We start from the raw sequence: 17,690 nt of genomic DNA, 5'->3' as shown, positions 1-17,690 counted from the left end.
ACTGTGCTGGTTCACTTATATGTGAAGTTTTTTTCAATATGTGTGTACTACAGTACTACAGTCTGTGGCTGGTTGAATCTATGGATGCAGAACCTTGAATATGGAGGGCCAGTGGTAGTTACACATGAATTTTCCCTGCACAGAGTGTTGATGCCCCTGGAACCCTGTCTAGTTCAAGTGTCAACTGTAATATATAATACATATATACATATTTTATCGGAGAAGGCAATGGCACCCCACTCCAGTACTCTTGCCTGGCAAATCCTATGGATGGAGGAGCCTGGTAGGCTGCAGTCCATGGGATTGCTAAGAGTCGGACCTGACTGAGCGACTTCACTTTCATGCATTGGAGAAGGAAATGGCAACCCACTCCAGTGTTCTTGCCTGGAGAATCCCAGGGACGGAGGAGCCTGGTGGGCTGCCATCTATGGGGTCGCGCAGAGTCAGACATGACTGAAGCGACTTAGCAGCAGCAGCAGCAGCAACACCAACACTATTTTATATACATTACCATACATTTTTATAATGCTTATGTTTATCAGTTTAAATACCTGAATAATATCCTGTTGCGTTTCCTCTTTGGTCTTTAGAGGTAGCTTAAGAGTCAGTAGGTATCATCATCAGTCAATAGGTATAAAATCTATTATAAAAGAGATTTTATAAATTGAGAGCCCTATGAAAAGCTTCATTCTTACTATTGTAGCAGTGTATTTATTAAGTAATAATATTCCATGATTTATTTAACCGTTCTTCTAATAAGAAATTTACAAAAATGTTTATAATTATATATTTTCATTAATGCATGGTTTTAGTATATGAATAAAAGTCTGAAATTCCTAGAGTATTTAAAACAATGATGTAGATATACACACCTAGGTGATTTGCTGTCTGATAAGCCAATGATATTATTTTGTTCATTTTTCTTTAGGCGAGACTTCAGCAGTACATGGTCACAACAGATGAGCAGCTTATATCACTCACACATGCCATTAAAAACTGTCCTGTGATAAGTAACAAAGAAAGTCAGGCCTTAGAAAGCGGAGCCACAAGTCAGAGAAATATGGATAATCCAGGTGAGAATAATAATCTTACTATTCCAGATGGGCATTAAAATACTTTCAGAGAAAACAAAACTGTAAATCTATATGTAACTATTGTCTGTTCACGGATAGATAGCATTATCATCATTACATTTGCCATAATTATTCCAGCTTAAATTTATTGGATACTTGCTCTATGCCAGGTTCTTTTACAGTGTTTTTCATGTATTATCTCATTTAATTCTCATAATATAGCTCTCATTTAATTTTCAAAAGAATTTTTCACTCAGTCTTATGAGGCAGGTGTCATTGTTATCCCCATTTTTCAGATGAGAAAACTAAGGCTTGGAGAGAGGGTTGATAACTTAATAAAGTCACACAAATAGAAAGTAGCACAACTAGCTTCCTCGACATGTGGGAATTTAGTGCCAGCACATTTAATTAGGGTACCCCCGGTTTGGGAGGGGAAGAGATGGTCTTGAGAAGAAAAAAGTACTGAATTTCAGAAATTCATGACCTTAGTTCATTCATGGTGATGCTTTCAAAGCCTTTGTTCACCTCATGTACCATCATCATATTGTCTTGTCTTGTATTGAAGTTGCTCAGTCGTGTCCGACTCTTTGTGACCCCATAGACTCTAGCCTATCAGGCTCCTCCATCCATGGGATTTTCCAGGCAGGAGTGCTGGAGTGGATTGCCATTGCCTTCTCCAGGGGATCTTCCTGACCCAGGAATTGAACCTGGGTCTCCCGCATTGCAGGCAGACGCTTTACCATCTGAGCCACCAGGGAAGCCCTTCTGCTGTAGGCTAAATAGGACACTGAGCATTTCTTGTTTTTTACTTTGATGCATGTCTCTGTATAGAAAGAGTTTTATGTATTTAGGAGTGTTTTCTTAGAAGTGGCTGACTCTAAAATTTAACTTGCAAGAGGTAAACTCAATGGCAAGGGCAGATCTTCAAGGGCAGTGCTTTTCTCCAAAATAGCCACTTCCTCCCAGTGCTGGCACCACAGGAGCTTGGCCTGTGAGTGACTGCTCAGTGAGGGTAAGGACTAGAAAATGAGGGCTCCAGAGGCCACGTGATTTTGCCCTCTGTGGAAATGCACCTAAGTCTAAATGCCTGAAGTGTGCTCATAATTCCTTTGAGTACTAATAGCCTCTCATCTTCAGAGGACCCAGCCGTAAATGCTCGTGTATCCGTGCCATTGATGTTCAGAGGGGAAGACGTGGTTGAGTTCCCACAGGAAGATTTGCCTGTCAAACTGTCTGAGGTGCCAAACCCTCCAGAAAGTGGGAACCTGGCCAGCAATCATCCAGGACATATATTTGAGCCAGCAGTGTTGTTAACACCACCCAGGCAGAAGAGCAACTCAGAATTCTCTCCTTTGCAGGATGGTAAGCAGGCTTCTTCTAAAGTTATATGGCAGTTGTTTTTCTTTGCTTCGTATATGTCATACAGTATGTTCATTGTTCCTTCATAAACAGAATTTGAAAAGATACTGATGACCGTATATAACCTTTTAGCTGAAGGAGAGTTTTTCAGAGTGGTTTATATCATGTGCATTATACCTATGGTGAAATGTGACAGTGAATTTCATTATGTATTTGTTCCATCAGGCATTGTAAATGTCAGTTAAACTCAGATCAAAGGACCAGGTCCTCAGCAGTGAAATGCAGAGTAAGGGGGTATCCCATTTGTCTGGATGGTCCAGGGGTATTGTTCAGTTGCTCAGTCGCGTCCGACTCTTTGTGACCCCATGGACTGCAGCACGCCAGGCTTCCCTGTCCTTCACCATCTCCCAGAGCTTGCTCAAACTCATGTCCATTGAGTCAGTGATGCCGTTTAATCATCTTGTCTGCTGTTGTCCCCTTCTTCTGCCTTCAGTCTTCCCAGCATCAGGGTCTTTTCTAATGAGTTGGCTCTTTGCATCAGGTGGCCAAAGTATTGGAGTTTCAGCATCATTCCTTCCAATGAATATTCAGGATTGATTTCGTGTAGGACTGACTGATTTCGTTTAGGACTGACTGATTTCCTTGCTCTCCAGGGAGCTCTCAAGGGTCTTCTCCCGTGCCTCGGTTTGAAAGCCTCATTTCTTCAGTGCTCAGTCTTCTTTAGGGTCCAGCTCTCACGTTCGTACATGACTACTGGAAAAACCATAGCTTTGATAATGGACCTTTGTTGGCCCAATGATGTCTCTGCTTTTCAATATGCTGTCTAAGTTTGTCATAGCTTTTCTTCCAAGGAGCAACTATCTTTTAATTTCATGGCTGCAGTCACTGTTTGCAGTGATTTTGGAGCCCAAGCAAATAAAGCTTTTACCTGACTCTAAATGTTAAGTTCTTCATGTCATGATACTGGTTTCTTCTCTTACTATTCTTTCTGTCTAAATAATCTCACTTTTCTTGTGGCTTCCAATGCCTTCTATGTGCCAGGGACCTCCAGTTTTAGATCTTTGCCTAGATGATCTCTTGAGTTTCTGACCTATGTTTCATCTCCTTGGATGGATATGTAGACACCTTAAGCTTAGCATGTTCAAAACAATTCTTGATAATCCTCCTTCCCCTAAATCCATTCTCCTGATGGGCTCCATCTCACTAAACAGCATCACCATCCATTCACTTGTCCATGCTGTCATACTCTGCATTTTCCCTCACTTCTTGCTTTCAGTGCATCACTTGTAGTTCAGTTGCCAAGACATTTCTCGAATGTGTCTACTTCTCTCCTTCTTCATAGCCAACATACCTTAGTCAAAGCTACCATCATCTTTCTTCTTGACCACTACAGTTGCTTGCTGGTCTCCCTACTTCTCTTCCTGGACCTTCTAATTTCTGCAGCATTTAGTAAATATAAATTATGTAAATTGAGTTGTGGACAAACCTTCTCCAGATTTCATTGCTCTTGGATTAAATTATAAAATTTCTAACATGGCTTTAAAAGCTCTGTGAGAAATGGCCCCTGTATGCTTTCTAGTCTTATATACTGTATTCCCCGATGTTCCCCTCTTGGTATGCTACGCCCAGACTGGCCTCCTTTCTTTGCTCTTTCCTATTTTGGGGCCTTCACATATGTTGTTATCTCTGGTTGCAATGTTCTTTGCTCCGCTCTCTGCCACATATGTAATCATTTAAGTGTCACTTCTTGGGCCTTCCCTGGCGGTCCAGGGTTACGACTCTGTGCTCCCAGTGCAGGGGCTGCAGGTTCGATCCCTGATTGGGGTACTAACATCCACGTGTAGAGTGGCCAAAAAGCCTCCCAAAACACAAAGCAAAAACGTAAATAAAAACTTTACTTCTTCAGAGATACTTCCGCATCCATCTTTAGTTTACATTATGTGTCTATACTTCCCCCAGGATTCCCAGATATGAGTTAATATATGTGTTAAAATGTGAACTAGGTAGATGGTTTTTTACAAGATTGCTGATAAAGCTCTAAGGATTATAAAAGACTCTGTACTTGATTATTAGGAATAGTATTGCTGGTATATTCCCTGTTAAAATAATTGAGGCATTCAGAAACCAAATCCTTCCTTTGAAATGCTTCTCAAATGCTAACTATTAAGTGTGGGGTGGGAGGGTGCTCATGATACGACCATAGTGCCAACTGTGGTTCAAAAGTACATGTTTATTATGTTCTAACTATATCTACAGTATTGAGGAGGACTGTTCAAACTCGTCCTGCTCCACGAATTCCTCCGACTGTGGAAATAATTGAAAAGGAACAAAATTGGGAAAAGAAGACCTTACCTGTTGGCGCAGACACTCAGAACGCAAATGATGAGAGTCACCTCTTCACTCAGAGGTGGAGGGCCTCTCACATGGGAGAAGACTCGCAGAGCAGAACCCAGGCTCCTTTTGTTAGCCTCTCACAGCCTCTCTGCAGTTCCCGGTCAAGCATGCAGCAATCGAGAAACCCCACACTCTCAGAAGAACCCCTGGTGCTGGGAGACGGGCAGCAGCTTAGAACAAATGAGACGTTAATACAGAGAAAGGACATCATGGCACGAATTGCGGAGTTGACCCTGCAGAATTCAGCTATCAGGGCACATCTGAATAATATTATTGGTCCAGGGGGAGAACAAGGGGACGGACTTCGGGAGTTTAACAGACAGGAGACAAGTCATGCCAGCGACACGATGGCTGTGAGTACCAATTAAGGATTGATCCAGATGTACGGGAATTTAAGTTTATTACTGGAGCATCTAGAAGTGACCCTGGATATCTTTGAGGCTGGTGCTAGAGGGCTTATGCTTTGTCATGTCCTCATCACAGAATAAGTAGAGATTATTTATCAGTTTATGTCACACACACGTTAGAAGAGGACAACATAAAATTTAAATGGGGAAATGAATGAGGAACATAGGACAAAAGTAAAATGGGTGGAAAAGCTAAAATTAAGCTAGGAATGACATTTTTAATATAGAATGTAGAATAAATATGTTTTGAACGTTTGCCATACAACTACATTTTAATTGAAATCATTTTTACTCTCAAAGGGGCTCATAAAAGATAGCTGCATGTAGTTGGCCCTCAACTCATGAGTAGTTAATTTCTTAGGACACAATGCATTCTCCAATGGAAATGATGTTTTAAAGAATTATTGAAGTCAGACTTTAATGTATATGAATTATCTGGGGATCTTGCTAACATGCAGTCTCTGATTGAGTGGGTCTGAAGTAGAACCTGTGCGTTCCTAATAAATTTCAAATGATATTGGTCTGAGGATTACATTTTGAGGAGCAAAAGTCTACACACTGAACACATTTGAGTCAGTTCTAAGGAGGTGGATGAACCTAGAACCTATTGTACAGAGTGAAGTGAGTCAGAAAGAGAGAGATGAATATCATGCTGCTGCTGCTGCTGCTGCTGCTAAGTCGCTTCAGTCGTATCCGACTCTGTGTGACCCCAGAGACGGCTATACGGAATCTAGAAAAATGGTACTGAAGAATTTATTTATAGGGCAACAGTGAAGAAACAGACAGAGAATAGACTTATGGACATGGGGAGAGGGGAGGAGAGGGTGAGATGTATGGAAAGAGTAACATGAAAATTTACATTACCATATGTAAAACAGACAGCCACTAGGAATCTGCTGTATGACTCAGGAAACTCAAACAGGGGCTCTGTATCAACCTAGAAGGGTGGGATGGAGAGGGAGACAGGAGGGAGTTTCAGAAGGGAGGGGGTATATGTATACCTATGGCTGATTCATGTTGAGGCTTGACAGAAAACAGCAAAAGTCTGTAAAGCAATTATCCCTCAATAAAAAGCAAGATAATTTTTTTTTTTTAAGGCAAAAAAAAAAAAAAAGAAAGTCTACATACTGTTGTGCTGGAATTTTGTAAGTTAAGTACACTGTGGGCTGACCTGGCAGTGTAAACCTTCATTGCCTTGTGTATGGGGAGCAAAAGGACTCTTAAGTTCCAATTGTGAAACATGCCTTCATGCTGATCCCAGTGATGGGAGAGACTTCTTTTTAGCCTGCCATGAAGCCAGGGTGGCGCCTCTGAGTGTTCCGATGGGGACACGGCCGTGGGAAGGAGCTGGCTGGCTTCGTGGATTAGGGAATCCATGGTGATGGCTATGGATTCCATAAGGGCTTTAGCAGCAGTGGACTGAGGATCCCTGTGAAGAAGGTTGGGAGAGAGTGGGGGAGGGCCGTCTCTGTCAGCACTGGCTCAGGGGGAGTGTGAGTATTGAGTCGCAGAAACAGCCATCAGAAGGGACTGGCCGAAGAAGCCGAGAAGGAGATCAGGAGTGGGCCGCAGCCATCGATACGCACCGTCTCAGTTCTAGTCAATGGAAACATTTCTGTGTTTGCAGAGTTTTGAAGATTATTTGAAGCAGGCAACTCTTGGTTTTAAAAAGACCACAGAATTAAAAATTGAGCTTACCCCCTTTTCCCACTGGGATAACAATCAGGCAAGAGAGGACAATCTAGTTTTTATTGTGCTCACTACTCTTTTTGATATAATCAGAATTACTGAATGATTTTTAATTAATACTATTTTACTGTCTCTTTTTTAACTAATGAGTGTAAACTGCAAATTAGTGACTTCTATTAGGAATTTTTTTTTCTCTCAAAGGGACATATTTAACTAAATGAAATACTTAAGCGTGACATATACATTTCTTTTAGGAATTTTCACACCAAACTTTCGTGATATTTCTTGAGTGGCTCTTTCTTACCCTTACCTCCCATATTCTTTTACAGTCACCAACCTTCTGAAATCAGGTATTATAGGCCAAAAGCAGCCTGGGAGGGCTGCTGACATGTGGTCAGAAGGAGTGATTCGAGTCCTAGAAATCTTTGCCAAATAGCTCGTGGTTCATGAAGATTATAATTATAGAATCATCTGTTTCAACTACAGCAGAACCTCTTGTGTATATTGTGATTCAAACCCCAGACCTGTCTTTAAATAGGGATTACTTAGAAGCCAGTCACTAGGAGTAGTATCTGCACTTAGGTGGTCTTTGTGCAGCTCAGTGAACACTAAGAAATGCAGGAAAGCTTTGCTTTGTCCCACAGTCACTCTACATGGACAGAGGGACTAGAAGGCTTACGTGGTACTGATATTAGAAGGATAAGTATCCCTCCACTTTAGCCTTTATTTTTAAATTAAGAGATCTGTAAATTCTGTTACTGTTTGCCCATTATTCAAGTTTGCATGTAGCAAGGACTGCTGCTGCTGCTGCTAAGTCGCTTCAGTCGTGTCCGACTCTGTGCGACTCCATAGACGGCAGCCCACCAGGCTCCTCCACCCATGGGATTTTCCAGGCAAGAGTACTGAAGTGGATTGCCATTGCCTTCTCCAAGCAAGGACTATGAATACTAATTTGCTGGCTCTTAAAGGAAAAGTTTATTTTTACAAAAAGTGAGAATTGTTTGAATTATTTTTAACATGGAGTCTGTGTCTTTTTTTGTTTTTAAAGACTTTTCCAGCAGTGCAACCTCTGACACCAAGTAGCATGGAGGAACGGATTGCAGAATTGAATCGACAGAGTATGGAGGCTCGTGGAAAACTCTTGCAGTTAATAGAGCAGCAGAAGCTGATTGGCTTGAATCCTTCCTCTCCACCAGTATCACCTGTGCAGTCACCTCTCAGAGCATGGGCTGGTTAGTCACAAATTCATAATTTAGAAGCTTAGATGCATGGAAACTTTCACTTTCTTGACTATGAGTATATATTTAGCTAAAAAAAGTCTCAAGCCCATATATTTCAGTGGCTTCAATTGTATATAGAAAGAAACAGAACTCAGTGACAGAAATGGGACCAGAAGGCCAGTCTCCACTCTAGCTTCTGGAAAGCTGTCCATGGTGCCTGCAGTTCATCTTTGGTGTCTGAGTTCCTAGTTGCCCTACATGTAAATGGGATTGATTACAGTACCTGATTCATTTATGGCATATGCTGCAGCTAATTATAAACATGAGCGTCAAAGTGATCATTTAGAATTTCATGAAAATTGCACAGTATTATTCTGTGAAAGCCTTTAAAATATTTTCATTTGTAAGTTAAACTTTCTATTCATTGTTACATTTAGGGAATGTGGAATGCTAGAAGGAATTCTAAACAATAGAAATATAACTGAAAAATTAGTTGTCATTAGTCACATTCTAAAAGGTACTGATGAAACAAAGTAGACCTCAAGTTGCTCTTTAACCAATAATTGAATTACTAAGACCCTTAAGGGGTAGAGCTGCATAAAGATTCCAGAGAGACTAATTGGGCCTGGTATACAGAGAAGGTTCTAACTGTCAGGAAAAGACAAAGCTCTGTATCAGTAAGTGTTGTGCTCCCTGAGGTGTTCAAGCAATGCTGTTTTAGAGATTCCTACGTCCTGTGGCTGGTTGACGGAGAGGGCAGTGGCACCCCACTCCAGTACTCTTGCCTGGAAAATACTGTGGACGGAGGAGCCTGGTGGGCTGCAGTCCATGGGGTCGTGAAGAGTCGGATATAACTGAGCGACTTCACTTTCACTTTTCACTTTAATGCATTGGAGAAGGAAATGGCAACCCACTCCAGTGTTCTTGCCTGGAGAATCCCAGGGACAGTGTAGCCTGGTGGGCTGCTGTCTGTGGGGTCACACAGAGTTGGAAACGACTGAAGCGACTTAGCAGCAGCAGCAGCAGTGGCTGATTGAAGTAGGTTGCCTTTAAAGGATCTACCAATAAGACTTTTACTCTCAGAGTTATTTCCTTTTTGACACTTAACAGACCCAGCAAACAGAGTGATTTGGAAAGTACTAGAAAGTGGTGGATAGTGCAGTTCCCTAAGGCCCTTCCTCTTTGTTTATTCTAGGCTCCTTTCACATTACAGCCTTGTCTACTGTTCTTCATAGTCAGAAAATCTAGAGGCGACTTCTGACTAGAATAAATAAGTGAAATCGCTCAACATCTGTGAATACCAACTATGTGCCACCATGTTCTGGGCACTGGGGATACTGCATCGAACAGGACATGTTCCTGCCCTGCTTGACTACACCAGGGTTCCAGCTGGGGAGCAGACAATACAAATAGATAAATATATGAGACACTGTCAGTTAATGCCAAGTACAGTGAAGAAAAATAAAGCAGATCACTCTTAAGAATAATCTTGTGATAAAATGAGACATCTATTTCAGTAGTTCTTTGAGGGTAATACTTTCATTTTTGTTGGCTTAAATGAGCCAAAAACTAAATGGTTTTTGACACCGCTCAGAGCAGACAAAGCTGATATAACTCTTTGATAAATAAGTAAGTTGAGACACAAAGAGGTTGAACGATTTGTCTGAAGTTCTAAAGCAAATAGGTAGATTTGCAACCCTGTTCTTTCCATTCCAGTGCTTATTTGTCTAAGGTGTTCTTAAGTGAAATTCTTGGTTTCACAGGAACCTCTGTGGACTATAATGATAACGATAAAAATAAATCATTTGCCATGCAGAACCTCTTTTGTTTTCTAGGGTAACCAAGGAATATGTTATAAAACTGAAAGAATGTCATTACCCCTTAAAGCCCAGAAAGCACTAGTTTTAAGCAGTGATTCACAGGAGCATTGGCTGAGCCTTTCATGAGTAGATACTTAGTAAATATTTGTTGACTGATTATCTACTTCTGAAATATTGAAAATGTACATAATTATAGTTGCTATTGACCACATGAACTCTTCAGCCAACTTTCCCCTCAAAATTTAATGTCTTCAGTAATGGCAGTAATGTAGTAGATTTAGAAGGTTTAGTTTTACTGCATAACTCCAGAAATTTTCTTTTTCCTTTTTTTTTTGGAAAACTTTAGATAAGCCACTGTAACCAGGATCTCCTGTTCTTTAGGATAGTTCTTAATTTCTGTTTTTCGCTTGAGGATCTGACATGATACCACTTGTCTGAAAATTTTGTTTCTCTAAGAACTGGCATGCTCCTGAATTGACACTAGTAACTACAATTCTTTTGTCTCACAGTTTGTTTTTGTTTTTTTAGAAAACCTTGAAGTGTATTTGTGGGCTATTATAATAAAAATATAGACAGAACCCTCAAATTTATATTGTAAAATTTGCAGTAAGACAAAAATCAAGTTAAATTTTAATTTTCATTGTAATGAAAGGTAATGTAACTAATGTTTTTTTTTATATTATAGAGGGCGGAAAGAGGACAATTGAGGTGTCTATTCCAGGAGCAGAAGCCCCAGAAAGCTCAAAATGTAGTACTGTCTCTCCTACTAGTGGGCTAAATTCGAGAAGGTAGGCTTAAAATCAAAAGCACGGTTCGTGTTTTATGCTTTTTGTGTAAAAAGGAAGTGCATAGTGTCTGACTTAGATGCAGACAGATTTACTCATGTAGAGAAAATCAAGTGATTGGGGAGGAGAATTTGGAGGGAAGAAGAAGAAGAGTAGGGAAAAATCCTTCATTAAGTAGAAAAGCATTGGGTTGGTTACTGAAAACAAAAATGGGATAATGGCACATATGTGGAGCACTTTATGGGTTACAAAATCTGGAGGTGATAGGTGACAGTGTGGATAAATTGAGCAGTAGTATTTTCTTCTTTCCAGTGAGTGAAACCAAAGCTCATACAGCTAATTGGGTGGTTTGCCTAGATGGGACATGTGGTTGGTAAATGGGGATGTGCCTGACTCTCTCTGTCCCCTCTACATGCTGCCACTATACTGCTCCAAGTCTCATTACTCTTCCATGACTTTGGCCTTCTCCCCCACCCCTCCACATCTGTACTTCCTCTTTCAGTGTTAAAAACTTATCTGTATGGTACTGTAATGGTCTTTATACACTCCATTCAGACTTTCTGTAAACCTAAAAACACTCCAAAAAAGAAAATCTACTAATTAAAACAAGGCTTAGGTTGGTGAAAATATGTTACAAATAATTTACCTCATTTGGATTTAAGTCAGCCATTCCATTTCCAGCTCTTGGCAATATTGAGAATTGTGTCTTATATCATTTTTAAAGGTTAATAATGACAGATTACTATCTCACTTTTTTTTTTCCCCCTCTTAAATAGATCTTCAGGGGCTGCTAGTAATTCTTGTTCTCCTTTAAATGCCACTTCAGGAAGTGGGCACTTGACACCTCTTAATCCAAGAGCAAAGGTATATGATAAAGTGTAATTGTGAAATGTGTGTGGAGGTTAGTAGGGCAAGAGTGGAAGGTGGTTGATTTCACAATGGTCATGCTTAATTATTATTCCTGTTATCTTAAAGATAATGTAAAATGCTCAGAAGAAAAGAAATACTAATTCACCTTCATTAGAAAAAACAAGCATGCACTTCTTTTGTTTTCTAGGGTAACTAAGGAATAGAATACAATTCAATAAGATTTCAACAAAGATGGACATTATTGTTTCCTGCAGAGCATTCTAAATAGTGTGGCAAGACACACAGGGGTGTCTTGGGTGGGTTGTGGGTTTATGAGGTGCTGGTTTCCTCAGTCCTTGCTGTGGCTCTGTAGGCCTCGGGATAGCTGGAGCCCTGGGACCGGTCATTCTCCTTGTCACTCTGCCCCAGTGTACATATCTGAGTGTGCCACAGAGAGGTTTCATGCCACATTTAGAGAGTTCCAGCACAAACAGTTAATAAATGTCTTATATATTTTTATGTGTTCTGATTTGTTACAGAAATATATAGAAATTAAGCTTTTCTTACAATGTATCCCTATTTTTTGCAAGAAGAATGTTTCTGTGCTGGTAATACAGCAAAATATATTAATAACTTTCCTTTGTTTGGTCATAGCAAATTGTGAGGATAACTATAAAATCATAAACATTACGTTTGCAAATGTGAGCTAACAACTGTTTGATGGGGGAGAATCCTCTTTGCTCTTCTTATTACTAGCTTCAGTAATTAGACCAAATAGTGAGTGCTTCAGTAAGTGTTGAGTGTTTATAGTCCAAATTAATTGATAGATTCGCATAGCCCGTTGCCTAGCACTGGAAGATTTGTCTGTTCTTTGCTGTTTCTTACATCCTAAAAAGAGCTTTAATGTAAACTATTTTATATAATATGCCCTTAATTTCTGGAATTTAGTAACAGATTTAATTTACCAAGATCAGATAACTTTTTGTTATTTTAAAAAGCTGTATGTATGACTTGCATAAAATATTGGATTGATCCTTTTTTAAAAAAATAGGCCTCCCAAATCAATAAGGAGATTTGCTGACCAGGGAATATTTGGGAGTGTCTCTGTTACAGAATAAACATTGCCAGTATCGATAATTTTTAGTACCATTCAGTGGTATAGGATAACTTTGGTTCTTTGTACTTGGTATGAATAATTGTAAATCTTGAGTGGTCTTGTGCTCCTGATTACTTTCTAAAGCCTTTTTGCATCTTTGTTCAACAGATTGAGAAACAAAATGAAGAAGGCTGGTTTGCTCTTTCTACCCACGTGTCATAAGTGAGGTCGAGTTGTAGAGTTTGTTTTCAGTAATATATTCTTGAACTTCTACTCCCCTTTCCCTGCTCCTGCTTTCAAATTTCTGTGTTTTTCTTTCAGATAAAATTTAACAAAGATCTTGTGAATTAGCACTAACGGAACCAAGAAATAGAGCAATTATTTTAATTTCTGCCTTTTCAAATAGATGTCTGACAAATAGCCTTGTAAATAAAATTTGACTAGAGAAAAATTAAAATTGTGTATTCTAATAAATTCAAGGGTTTTTTCAGTATTACATTTTTATCTTTATCATCTTTATCCAGAATTTTTTGGTCTAGTATATCTTAAATGTTATTAATTTTTTTCTGAAGAACTAAGTTGGTTTTCATGTAACTTACAATAAATAGCCTCTGTGTGACTAAATTCTGGCTTTCAGAAAAATTTAACACCCCTTTTTTGGGGAAGTCGCTGTGTCTATCACTTTTTCTATTGAGCAAATGTATGGTTTTAAAAAATAAGCATGGGAGTATTTGTTTATATTTGCTTAAGCAGGTAAGAGTGGTTATATATATTATAAAGTTCTTCAGTTCAGTTCACTCAGTTGTGCCCGACTCAACCCCATGGACTGTATCACACCAGGCTTCCCTGTTCATCACCAACTCGTGCAGAGCTTGCTCAAACTCATGTCCATCGAGTCAGTAATGCCATCTCATCCTCTGTTGTCACCTTCTCCTCCTGCCTTCAATCTTTCCCAGCATCGGGGTCTTTTCCAAAAAGTCAGCTCTTCACATCAGGTGGCCAAAGTACTGGAGCTTCAGCTTCAGCATCAGTCCTTCCAGTGAACATTTTAGGATTGACTGGTTTGATCTCCTTGCAGTACAAGGGACTCTCAAGAGTCTTCTCTTCATTTTATGTATAAAATTCTTACATAGTCTTCAAATGTGAAAATGTCACATTAGTTATGGTAATGTATATTAAATAAATAACAATTGAGCTTAAATATCTCAGTACAGAAACATTGATTTATGGCTTATTTAATGTTTGGAACAGAACTGAGTACAAAACGTTGCTAGCACATTTTCCCAGCCTTTAATCTACTATACCCTCAGGGTAGATTTTTCTTAAGGTACCTGTTTGGGCTCACATATTGGTTGCTATTTTAAACTTGGGTTTTTGCATGGTCTCTGCTCCTTGGCTCTATGATAGGAATTCTCAGCCTAAGTGAGGTGCGACTGGGAAGGGGAAACACACTGAAACTACTTGGGGGAACTTTCTCAGACAGCACAGGTATGACTGATTAGATTTATGTGAAGTCATCCACATGCATTTGCATTATTGAAGATTCTTCCATCTGTATTGCACTTTTTAAAACTTGGTATTTAATAAATACTTTCCCTGTCTGGCATATCAAACCATTTTGGTGTTATTCCTTGTATTATTGAAATGTCACGTTATCTGCTTGGTTTGTGAATGCATTATTTTGACATACATTGGGTTGAACTTTTTGGCCAACTCAGTATTTTCTTTCATGTTCTCCAACTTGTTGACTCTTTATTTTTTTCCTCTATATTCCTTTCAACCTCTAAGATGCCTTTGCATGACTTTTATAAAAGCTGCTTAGAGTGATTTCATGTGCAGTCAGAGTTGAGAAGCAATGCAAAGAACTTTTACCGATAGCTCACTGGCAACCTGTGGGACTGGCATGTAAGTCTTCATCCTGTTAATGTTTGTTTTTGCTGATAAGATACAAAAGTAGATTGAAAAAACCCAGTAATAATAGATGCAGAGTAAGGAGGCTTTCTTTCTTAGGCCTTCTGAAGTAATGCTCCTCAACCTCAGATGCCCTTAGAGTCATCTGAGGACCTTCCAAAGTTCCCAATTCCCAGTCCTCACTCCAGACCAATTGAGTTAGAATCTCTGAGGGGTTGGGGGTAGGGGAGACAAGCACTAGTATATTAAAATCCTCCTGAGATGATTCCAGTGAATAGCCAAGCTTGGGGAACTATAAAGATATTTATTATCCCCAAATCATAAATTAGTGCATATTTGGTTTTAATTAACAACCTAGATAGCATAGAAAAGCAGAGACATTACTTTGCCAACAAAGGTCCATCTAGTCAAGGCTATGGTTTTTCCAGTGGTCATGTATGGATGTGAGAGTTCGACTGTGAAGAAAGCTGAGCACCGACGAATTGATGCTTTTGAACTGTGGTGTTGGAGAAGACTCTTGAGAGTCCCTTGGACTGCAAGGAGATCCAACCAGTCCATTCTGAAGGAGATCAACCCTGGGATTTCTCTGGAAGGAATGATGCTAAAGCTGAAACTCCAGTACTTTGGCCACCTCATGTGAAGAGTTGACTCATTGGAAAAAACTCTGATGCTGGGAGGGATTGGGGGCAGGAGGAGAAGGGGACGACAGAGGATGAGATGGCTGGATGGCATCACTGAGTCGATGGACATGGGTTTGAGTGAACTCTGGGAGATGGTGATGGGCAGGGAGGCCTGGCATGCTGCGATTCATGGGGTCGCAAAGAGTTGGACACAACTGAGCGACTGAACTGAACTGAACAGTTAAACTGCCTTTATTAGCGCCTATTTATCAACTTTCATGCACTGGAGAAGGAGATGGCAGCCCACTCCAGTGTTCTTGCCTGGAGAATCCCAGGGATAGGGGAGCCTGGTGAGCTGCCGTCTATGGGGTCACACAGAGTCGGACACGACTGAAGCAACTTAGCAGCAGCAGCACTATCAACTTTTAGAACCAACAGCATCAATGGGTCTTGAAACGTGAACCCCAGCCAGCAGCATCAGCATCACCTGGTGTACTTACTAGAAATGAAACTTTGGGGGCCCTCAGTTCAGTTCAGTTCAGTTCAGTCGCTCAGTCGTGTCCGACTCTTTGCGACCCTACGAATCGCAGCACGCTGGGCCTCCCTGTCCATCACCAACTCCCGGAGTTCACTCAGACTCAACGTCCATCGAGTCAGTGATGCCATCCATCCATCTCATCCTCTGTCGTCCCCTTCTCCTGCCCCCAATCCCTCCCAACATCAGAGTCTTTTCCTATGAGTTAACTCTTTGCATGAGGTAGCCAAAGTACTGGAGTTTCAGCTTTAGCATCATTCCTTCCGAAGAAATCCCAGGGTTGATCTCCTTCAGAATGGACTGGTTGGATTTCCTTGCCCCCAGACCTAAAAAAAAAAAAAAAGAGAGAGAGAGAAACTCTAATGTCTGTTTAAATAAGCCTTTCATGTGGCTTGGTTCATGGTCAAACTTGGAAACCATGGATCTATAGCATTGCAGACCAGTGAACTCTGCTGTGTTTGACTGTGATGTACTACTTATATTTACTTTTAACAGCCCAAACTCAGAGTACTTGTGTTTCTTGGGTTTAGATGCAAGTTTTTTGGTATCATGTCTTCTCCAATATGCCCCAGAAAGCCAGTGATCACTTGCTATATTTTAATAAAGTGTGCAGTTCTCCAGATTACAGCTTGGGAGGAAAACTATACGTGGATAGCTAAATCCACAGTTGTGATATAATCATTCCTATGCTGCTGCTGCTGCTGCTAAGTCCCTTCAGTCGTGTCCAACTCTGTAAGACCCCATAGACTGTAGCCTACCAGGCTCCCCCGTCCCTGGGATTCTCCAGGCAAGAATATTGGAGTGGGGTGCCATTTCCTCCTCCAATGCATGAAAGTGAAAAGTGAAAGTGAAGTCGCTTAGCAAAACCATTTGGATTAGCAGAATTTAATAATAGTTTACTGTTTGCTAAGCACTAGGCACTGTTTTAACCACATGATTTCATGACACCGTAAGAACTGGACACGACTAAGTGACTGAACAACAACACCACTATTAATATCATCCTTATTTTGCAGATGAGGAAATGTGGCTCAAGGAGGTAAGCCCTCTTTCAAGGTCACATAAGTTGGGAGTGGTGGCACTCGATGGGAACCTAGGCAGTCTTTTCTCAAAATCTATGCTGTGCTGCCTTCTTACAGTGTGTATGGTATGGAAGCACTGTAATGATAAGAGCTGTTCTCTATTGATCCATTCCTGTGGCTGGTGCTGTGCTAAGCTGCAGTAGCCCCTTACCACATTTAACTCTCACAGTTAACCTATGAATTGAGTATATTTAAATACCATCCCACTCTTCTTTATAGATGAGGAAGTTGAGCTCTAGAGGTGGAATAAGTTACCCAATGTTAGAATGCTTATAAGAAGTAAAGCCCAGGACTTGAAGCTCTTCTTTAAAACAAGTATTGGACTTCTACTAACTTAAAAGAAATAACTAATATAGCCTGGTGGCTAAGGGTGCAAGTGTTGGCATCAGAAAACTTGTATCCATGTGCTAACTCTGTTACTTGGGCTGTGTCCTTTGGTCAAGTTAATTTCTCCCATAGAGGTATTACCTTTCTTACAGGATTGTGAGGATTACGTGAGATAAACGGATGTGAGTATGCCGAGAACAGGACCCGATTCACAAGCATTCCATAATGACTGCCAGTTTGGGGATGTTGAATGCACTAGTCCCTCTGTATTTCTAGATTTTTAGAGAGATTCTGTAGGGCGTTTATATTTTTCTCAATATTTGGATCCAGTGTTTTAAATTTAAAGATGTTTTAAGGTGGAAATAAAACATGTTGAGCATATTATTTGAAAATAACTACATGCTGTTTAAAAATAAGTTTGTTATTTAGTCACTAAGTTGTGTCCAACTCTCTGCGACCCCATGGACTGTAGCCTGCCAGGCTTCTCTGTCCGTGGATTTCCCAGGCAAGAATACTAGAGTGG

General features: G+C 40.3%; 1 protein-coding gene across 1 annotated transcript in view; it reads left to right on the top strand.

Moving 5' to 3' along the window:
* SPICE1 (spindle and centriole associated protein 1) overlaps positions 1-13,334 on the top strand; it is a 50,590-nt gene extending 37,256 nt beyond the window's left edge. Inside the window, exons 11-17 of the mRNA XM_068974756.1 lie at positions 929-1,073; positions 2,211-2,435; positions 4,689-5,179; positions 7,971-8,154; positions 10,648-10,750; positions 11,524-11,611; positions 12,861-13,334. Coding sequence (XP_068830857.1) covers positions 929-1,073; positions 2,211-2,435; positions 4,689-5,179; positions 7,971-8,154; positions 10,648-10,750; positions 11,524-11,611; positions 12,861-12,914 — 1,290 coding nt within the window. The 3' untranslated portion in view covers positions 12,915-13,334. The remainder of the gene's footprint in view (positions 1-928; positions 1,074-2,210; positions 2,436-4,688; positions 5,180-7,970; positions 8,155-10,647; positions 10,751-11,523; positions 11,612-12,860) is intronic.
* Positions 13,335-17,690: the final 4,356 nt, after the last annotated feature.

Source organism: Capricornis sumatraensis, chromosome 1, assembly GCF_032405125.1.
Source record: "Capricornis sumatraensis isolate serow.1 chromosome 1, serow.2, whole genome shotgun sequence".
Lineage (NCBI taxonomy): Eukaryota > Metazoa > Chordata > Mammalia > Artiodactyla > Bovidae > Capricornis > Capricornis sumatraensis.
The sequence above is the reverse complement of the archived record's forward strand: the minus strand, read 5'-3'. Positions and strand labels throughout refer to the sequence as shown.